Genomic DNA, 9,479 nt, shown 5'->3' with positions numbered 1-9,479 from the left:
GATCGTTACCCCTACAGTGTTAGATGCTCAACCCAAGGGGTCAAGCTCTGATACCAAATGAAGTTAGCAAAAAAACATACAGAAGGGGGGGTTGAATATGTGTGTTCTGATTCGAAGGAAAATTTTAAAGTTATTTTTGCAAGCGTATTTTTGGTTGGAAGATTTAAGCAAAATTTTCGTCTAGTGATTTTTTGTTTTGCCAAACCTAGTTTTCAATATAGATGATTAGATAAACAGGTTTTTAGTTTGGAAAATGTTATCGTCTGATCAAGTAGTTTTAATAGAATCAAATAGACTTTCATCCAAAGCTTTGTTGAAAACCAAAGTAGATCAGGTGTAGAGTATGAAATGCTGAAAAGAAAAGAGAATGCACAGACAGTTATACTGGTTCACTCAATTTGAGCTACGTCCAGTTTCCTTCCGCAGAAGGGTTCCACTAATCACACAAGATTACAAGTATTCTCAGCCACTTTTGGCTCGTCAACTCGATGCTGGTATTCTTAACCATTTCTAGTTCTACAAGTACTCTCGACCACTTCTGGCTCGTTGGCTTCACTTACCAATGCTAGTATTCTCAACCACTTCTGGTTCACAAGTATTCTTTCTACTAGCCTATTCAAGCTTTACAATAGTTGCAGGTTTTGAGTGTGTGTATAACTCTCACAGAGAGGGAATGGTAATTTCTACACTCACTAAGGTGCGTAACCTTACTTTTCAGAGAACAGTGTCTAAGTGTTTGGTAACTCTCATAGAGAGGATGAACTATTGGAAACACTCACTAAGATAAGCTATCTTAGTTTCTACACAAATATACAGGAAATGCTTTTAGAAGGAGAAAGGTTGAAGCTTTGAAACTTTTGTCTTTCACGATTTATTTCTTTTTCGTTCTCTATCTTCTTCTTCTTTTTCTTGATGTTTATATACATCTGATAAATCTTCCCGTTGTTTAAATTTGAATTTGGCCGTTGGAGCATAATCTTTTTCTTGATGCAGATGAAGGCTTCATTCATGTTCATGCAGATATTCTCATTTAATGCATTTGATCCTTGCATTAAATGTTTTCTTGTATTTGTGGATCTTTTCTGTGTAGTTGATTTCTTCGATATTTGACTCCAATCATGGTCTAGGTATATTTGTACTTTTTCATCAGTTTAGCTGCTGCGGTGCTGTCTTTTCCTGAAAAGTAGGTGTCCTTTCTCTTACGCACTCATCTTTGACTTGTGAATCCGTGCTTGCCCTAATTTTCATTTTCGATGATGTCCTTTTGTGCTTCTTGTATAATTCCTTTCAATGTGATTAGTGGACTTCAGACGTGCTTTAGCATTCTTGACATCGTCTGGTAACAAGATACTATGCCTGATTTTGATCGACTACCCTTTTTGTCTGGGTGTCGAAGTAATAACTTCGTCGTTTATATTGGACTTTTCCAATGGTCACTTCATGTTGATACCTTGGCCAATTTGCGTCTAATTCTCTAGACTTCTTTTTGATTGACTTTGTATTTGATTTGAGTCTAAAACAGTCTTATTCCTGATGTCGGTCTTCCCATCGTCTGATGTTTTGTCTAGTCAGATTTTACTTGAACATATTCCAATATTTGAACTTTTCGTTATCCGACTGAAACACTAATGCACTTGTTAGAAGTAACAATATGTATTATATTTGTCATTTTCAAAACCTCGGTGGGAATTGTGAAATGTACTTCGTCTGACTTAACAATCTCCCCTCTTTTTGATGATGACAAATATAATCTACAAGTTCGTATATCAGATATAGAGCAGCTATTCATGTAGTGTACAGAATACAATAATCATAAGGGATACTACAATCATTCCGTTTCCTACAGAATACAATAATCATAAGGGATACTACAATCATTCTGTTTCCTGAAGTTTCTCCCCCGAAGTTTAATGCCATCCCCCTTACTAGGTGACCGATGTTTTCATAGATGTTTTGATAGATTCTTTCGCCCCTTTTGTAATCAGCAAAAAGAATGAGAGGGTGTGAATGGAAGTCTAGTGATCATTAATTAGTTCCATTCCTAACCTATCTCTCAGCCAGACATATCTATCTTCTTGAAGGGGTTTGGTGAAGATATCAGCGAGTTGTTCTTGATTTTTAACATAAACTAGTTCAAAGGTACCTTTTTGCACATGATTTCTAATAAAGTGATGTTTAATCTCTATATGATTAGTCCTAGATGTTGGAGGACCATCCTTGGAGCTTCATGTGGGACCCATCAATAGGTCCATGGCTAGGGGATTGGAAAATGATAGAGAGCTAACAACCTATAGACATATCTTGTGGTTAAAGGATATTGATCAATCTCCTAAGCCTTGTTAGCATAGAATTTATCTTTTATGCCTATTTTGCCCTTTTCTTTATTTTTCCCATTTTTACCCTTGTATTTTGGGTATCTTAGACATAGGATTTATTTTACTTGTATTTCCCATTTACCCTTGTATTTTGGGGTATTTTAGTCATAGGATTTATTTTCACTTGTATTTCCTATTTTACCCTTGTATTATGGGCTGCCTTAGATTATAGGATTTTATTTTTGGACTAGGGTATTTTATTAGGGTGAGAAATAGGTCTAGACATATTTTTTGGTGAACATTGATCTATTTTTAGACTTGGAATGGCTTAGGCCCAAGTGGAGGGCACCTAGGTTGCATGGTCTTATCATGCACCTAGTTGTAGCTTAGTCAAACCCAAAGATTCTGTTAGTCAAGTAGCCTCGTATACTTAAGAGGGGGGGGGTGAATTAAGTTATCTAATTTTTCTTCTCTTTTTAAGTTTTTCTAACTTCTTTCTTATAAATTCAATATCATAAACAATTTGAATGTAATGGTGCAAAAACTTCACAATCAAAATTAAAAGTATAGGGAAAGAGAATTGCAAACTTGATTTTATACTGGTTCGGCCAACCTTGCCTACATCCAGTCCTCAAGTCTCCCACTTGAGATTTTTCACTATGCTTGTAACCTTTACAAGACTCAAATTCTCCAACACTTAGGAATTCCCTTTCCTTGTGTTGAGAATCACAGACCACCAAGGAGAACAACACTTTCTCCTTTACAGATCAATAGATGAAATGAATGAAGTAGAACAACTCTCTTTTAAGAGTGGATTTTACACTTTCTTGATCTAGTAGAACTCTTTAGATAATATTTGCAAATGATTTTGGCCAAGTGATTGTAAAGATAATTTTTCACAATTGAGTTCGTAACCTTTTTCTGAAAAATTATTGGCATTTATAGATGTTTGTTTCATAGGTCATGACTTTTCATGAAGAGTTGTGACTTTCTAAAATTTTTCAGAAAATAGGCTCTGGTAATCGATTACAAGACTTGGTAATCGATTACAACAGTTAAAGTTCAAAATGATTGAAACGTTGTAAAATTTAAATTCAAATTTTGAAGTTTATATCTTCTGGTAATCGATTACAGGCAATGGGTAATCGATTACCAGAGAACGTTTTAATAAGTCAATTTTGAACATATGAGTTTCCATCCTCTGGTAATCGATTACATGTACTGGTAATCGATTACCAGACTGTTAAAACTTAAGATTAGAAAAACTTCTATTTTCAAAATCTTATTTTAAAAAATTATAGTTGGGTTTTCTTTGAAATTCTTTATTTTAAATGGCCAAGAACTTTATGCAATATTTCTAAAGATTTCTGTTTACATATTAAGCTAGGTTGACAAGACTTATCTAAAATATTTTGAGATTTTTGTTTCTTGATCACCTTGCTTTCACTTGACCTCTTGTTTTCTTTAACTTCTTTGGCATCATTAAAATGCTTTACATACGATCTTCCACAGATTCCATCCTTTGCCACCAAGTAGCATCTAGGGTTAATTTGGGTTTCATTTGAAGTACATTTGGCATGAAAATTTTGTCCATACACTTCCAAATGCAACCCTAGATGCTCTCTCCCCTATAAATACCCTAAACCGTGCACCTTGTAAATACTTTGGAATATATGAATTTGAGTGAGCATTTTTTGCCTCAAATCCTCTCCTTAGTCACCTAGGTCATCACGGCCTAGACCTCCCCTCTCCTCTCTTTAGTGAGTTTAGGGTTTATTGAGTGACCTTCATCCCCACTTGGTGAAGTGAGCCAACCTAGAACCACCTAGACACATTTCCCTTCCACTTCCTCCTATTTGCCCACCATAAACACCTCACGCCCATCATCCTTATTTCTCCACCCTTGAAGGAACATCCACCATTGAGGTCATCATCATGGCCTTAGCAAGGAGTCTCTCTCCCACCTTAGACGTCGTGGTCTCTCCCATGATGGAAGGAGTCCATCACTAGAATGCAAAACAAGATTTTTAGATATGTTAATAGCAGCAATGTTATCACAAAGTACAGGAATACTACTCTCATAAATGTCGTAGTCTTCCAGCTGATGTTTGATCCATAATAGTTGCGTGAGACATTGTCCTGTGGCAACATACTCAGCTTCACAAGTGGATAGGGCAATCGTGCTTTGCCTCTTGCTTGTCCATGAAACTAAGCAGCGACCAAGGAAATGGCACCCTCCACTAGTGCTCTTTCTTTCCCATTTGTCTCCTGCATAATCTGCATCACAGTATCCTAGAAGAGAAAAATTTTGGCTTCTATAGAAGCTGATGCCTAGGTTAGGTGTTCCTTTAAGATATCTTAAGATTCTTTTAACTTCTTGTAGATGTACCTCCTTAGGTCGTACTTGGAACCTAGCATAGACGCAAATGCTGAACATGATGTCGTGTCTTGATGCTGTTAGGTACAAGAGAGAACCAACCATTCCTCTGTACATTGTCTTGTCAACGTCTGGTGATTCTTCGTCTAGACCAAGTGTTGTTGAAGGATGCATTGGTGTCTTCATTGGTTTCGCATCTTCCATCTTAAACTTCTGTAACAATTCTTTTGTGTATTTTTTTTGGTGAATCTTAACACCTTTTTCTGACTGGACAATTTGAAGTCCTAAGAAGAACTTCAGTTCTCCCATCATGCTCATTTCAAATTCGTCTTGCATAAGTTTGGAAAATTCTTGGCAGAGTTTTTCATTAGTAGCACCAAAAATTATGTCATCAACGTAGATCTGGACTATTATAAAATCATCCTTTATTACTTTCCTAAAAAGAGTGTTGTCAATTTTACCTCTTATAAAGTTATTTTCTACTAGAAAAGAGCTTAGTTTCTCATACCAAGCACGAGGTGCTTGTTTTAATCTATATAAAGCTTTGTTTAGCTTGAAAACATAAGATGACTGTAGTTCATTTTCAAAACCTGGAGGTTGACATACATAAACTTCTTCTAAAATAGTTCCATTTAAAAATGCACTTTTAACATCCATCTGATATAATTTCATACCAGTACATGCAACAAAAGCGAGTAACATTCTAATGGCTTCTATTCGAGCAACAGGTGCAAAAGTTTCAGTAAAGTCTATAACTTCCTGTTGAGAATACTCTTTTGTGACTAACATTGCTTTGTTCCTTATCACGTTTCCAGATTTGTCCATTTTATTTTTGTATACCCATTTTGTTCCTATGATCGTCCTGTCTTTGGGCTTTGGAACAAGTTTCCAGACGTCATTCTTCAGGAATTGATTCAATTCTTCTTGCATGGCCTGAACCCAGCTTTCGTCTGATAATGCTTCATTCGTGGTTTTTGGTTCCGTTTGAGATAATAGAGCAATTTGTGCTTGAGTTCTAAACGAGCTTCTGGTTCTTACTGCATCCTTTGCTTCTCCAATTATTTGTTCTTGCGGATGATGAGCCTTCAGCTACCAGTTACGATGAACTGGCTCTCTATCCTCTCCTTTGTCTTGTTGAGTTGTTATTTCTTCAGACTCAGGCTTTTTCGACTGATCATTATTTACCTACATATTCTCAAAGAAGTTGCCTAGCTCTGATACTTCTTTATTAGGCCTGTGTTCGTCAAATTTAACATGAATGGCTTTCTCAACAGTTTTAGTTCTGTTGTTGAACACCCTATATGCTCTTGACCTCATAGAGTATCCGAGTAGAATACCTTCGTTGGTTTTTGAGTTAAATTTTCCTAAATTGTCTTTGGTGTTTAGAATAAAACATTTACATCCAAATGAATGAAAATATGATATGTTGGGTGCTTTTCCTTTCCACAATTCATAAGGAGTCTTTTTCAGTAAGGGCCTAATACATATTTTGTTTTGAATATAGCAGGAGGTATTAACTGCTTCTGCCCAGAAATGTTTAGGGGAGGAAAAATCGTTTAGCAACGTTCTTTCCATTTCTTGTAAGGATCGGTTCTTTGTTTCTACAACCCCATTTTGCTGTGGAGTTCTAGGTGTTGAAAAGTTATGTTTTATTCCATTTTCTTCACAAAATTCTTGAAGTTGTTCATTTTCAAATTCTCCCCCATGATCACTTCGGATAGACGCAATTGATGCCCCTTTCTCATTTTGAACTCTTTTATAGAATACATGGAATACCCTAAAAGACTCATCCTTGTGAGTTATGAACAATACCCATGTCCATCTAGTGTAGTCATCCACAATGACCAATCCATATCTTTTACCATTCATAGATGCAGTTCTAGTGGGACCGAATAGGTCTATGTGGAGCAGTTCAAGAGGTCGTGAGGTGGAAACATGATTTTTGCTTTGAAATGAATTTTTAATTTGTTTCCCCTTTTGACATGCTTCACATACACCGTTCGTATGATGCACAAGATTCGGTAGTCCTCTTACGAGGTTATGCCTTTTCAGTTTTGAGATTAATCTCTGACTTGCATGATCAAGCTTCTTGTGGCAGATCCACTGATTTTCATATGAAACTAGACAATCAACATTCTGATTTTCTAGTTCATTAAGCATTATTTTTTACAAATTGTTGCATCTGTTAGCCGTGAATAATATGGATGAATCAGGTTGACTCATAGTGCATTTATTTTTGTTGATGGGTACTTCATAACCATTATCGCACAATTGACTTATGCTCAGTAGACTATGTGTTAATCCTTTAACATACAAAACATTATCAATGGAAATAGAGGAGTTGATACCTATTTTACCTATTCCCATGATATACCCTTTCTGTCCTCCTCCAAATGTGACTTGCCCTCCTTTCTTGGACTTGAGGTCTAGGAACATAGACTTTTTGCTCGTCATGTGTCGCGAGCAGCCACTGTCCAGGTACCATGATTCGGCACTTTTTGTCTTTGTTGAACAGATCTACAACAGGCACTATTTTAATTTTTGGTACCCAGACGGATTTGGGTCCATGAATGTTAGTGTTAGAGGTTTTGGAATCCCTCTTCTTATGCATATGACTGCATTCAGACGTAAAGTGTCCATTCTTTCCATATAAGGAAGATGCATAAGTTCTTATCTTAGCTTCAGACTCAGATTCAACAAATCCTAATCCTGTTCTATCTTTCCCACTCCTGGAATGTTTTAAAAGATGCTCAAGGTTCTTAGTTCCCAGTGTGAACTTTGATAGGTCAGATCTTAATAAATCATTTTCTTGGGTTAATTTGATTACCTCTTGATAAGTTGAAAGAAGTTTTGTATTTTCATCTTTCAGTAGACGGTTTTCTTCAAGTAATTCCAAAATTATTTTCTTATGTTCCTTATATGCTGTAGAAATTTTTGCTGAATCTGATAGAAGTTGATTATATGCATGCTCAAGAATTTTTAGGTCAGATTCAGTTACCTCCTCATTATGTGATTCTGATGATGAGTCTGCGTCTACCATGAGACAGAAGTTTACTTCTTCATCTTCTTCTGACGATGTTGTGTCAAGGTCCTCCCAGGTGGCCATCATGGCTTTCTTCTTTTTGAAGGGGACCAACTTCTTCTCTTTTTCTTTTTCTTTCTCCAGTTTCGGACATTCTATTTTGTAAGTCTAGGTTTCTTGCACTCATAGCATAATGGTTGTGCCTTTTCTCTAGAGGGTCTGTTGTATTTTCTCCATCGTATCTCTCCCTTTTTCTTCATCATCGAATGGATTTTTCTTAACAGGAAAGATATTTCATCGTCTGTGTCATAAGTTCCCTCACTGCAGCTATCATTGGACATATCATTTATCTTTAGTGCTTTTGAGGAGGATGGTGTTGGTTTTTTCTTTTGCACAGTAAACGCAATAGACTTTTGTTTTCTCCCAGCATCATCCTATTGTAACTCCAACTCATGAACTTTAAGGAGTCCAATGAGTTCCTCTAGGGAGAGCTTCTCCAGATTTTTGGATGCCCTCAGAGCGGTGACTTGTGGTCTCCATTTACTGGGTAAACTACGAAGTAATTTGTCAATGTGATCAAAGTTATCATAAGTTCTACCTAGAAAGGAAAGTTCATTTACGATGGTTTGGAATCTTCCAAACATAGTTTGTATAGATTCACTTTCTTCCATCTCAAAAAGTTCATACTTACGTGCCAACAAGCTTAGCTTGTTGCATTTTACCTCTAGGGACCCCTCGTAGGTTAGAGCTAGGGTGTCCCACATTTGTTTGGCACTTCTAAAGCTGTGAACTTTAGTGTATTCCTCTTCAGACAAAGCACACATGAGCGCATTGCGTGCTTTGGAGTTCAGCATGAATCTTTACTTTTGCTCTTTAGACCATTGTGCTCTGGGATTCTCATTGTCGGCTTGATCTAAAGGAATGTAGTTTCCTTGCTCAACAACGTCCCATATGTCTATATGACATGCATCAAAGAATACAATCATTCTTTGCTTCCAGTAGTCATATTTCTCTCCTTTGAAGAGAGGTGGTTGGTTTACGGTTTGTCCTTCATTTTCCATGATCGTTACCCCTATAGTGTTAGATGCTCAACCCAAGGGGTCAAGCTCTGATACCAAATGAAGTTAGCGGAAAAACACACAGAATGGGGGTTGAATATGTGTGTTATGATTCGAAAGAAAAATTTAAAGTTATTTTCGCAAGCGTATTTTTGGTTGGAAGATTTAAGAAAAATTTTTGTCTAGTGATTTTTTGTTTTACCAAACCTAGTTTTCAATATAGATGATTAGATAAACAGGTTTTCAGTTTGGAAAACGTTATCGTCTAATCAAGTAGTTTTAATAGAAGCAAATAGACTTTCGTCCAAAGCTTTGCTGTAAACCAAAGTAGATCAGGTGTAGAGTATGAAATGCTAAAAAGAAAAGAGAATGCACAGACAGTTATACTGGTTCACTCAATATGAGCTACGTCCAGTTTCCTTCCGTAGAAGGGTTCCACTAATCACACAAGATTACAAGTATTCTCAGCCACTTTTGGCTCGTCAACTCGATGCTAGTATTCTTAACCACTTCTAGTTCTACAAGTACTCTCGACCACTTCTGGCTCGTTGGCTTCACTTACCAATGCTAGTATTCTCAACCACTTTTGGTTCACAAGTATTCTTTCTACTAGCCTCTTCAAGCTTTACAGCAGTTGCAGGTTTTGAGTGTGTGTATGACTCTCACAAAGAGGTTATATGGTAATTTCTACACTGACTAAGGTGCGT

At 36.6% G+C, this 9,479-nt stretch overlaps 1 protein-coding gene across 1 annotated transcript; it reads right to left on the bottom strand.

Moving 5' to 3' along the window:
• Window positions 1-8,148: 8,148 nt before the first annotated feature.
• Window positions 8,149-8,538, bottom strand: LOC145957877 (uncharacterized). The gene has a single exon (XM_083074298.1). It carries the CDS (start codon window positions 8,536-8,538, stop codon window positions 8,149-8,151), a length of 390 nt encoding a protein of 129 aa, XP_082930424.1.
• Between the last annotated feature and the right edge of the window lie 941 nt (window positions 8,539-9,479).

The sequence above is a fragment of the Cajanus cajan genome, chromosome 5 (assembly GCF_000230855.2).
Source record: "Cajanus cajan strain Asha chromosome 5, NIPB_CcT2T_4, whole genome shotgun sequence".
NCBI lineage: Eukaryota > Viridiplantae > Streptophyta > Magnoliopsida > Fabales > Fabaceae > Cajanus > Cajanus cajan.
Note: the sequence above shows the minus strand (reverse complement) of the source record. Positions and strands in the feature narration are given on the sequence as shown.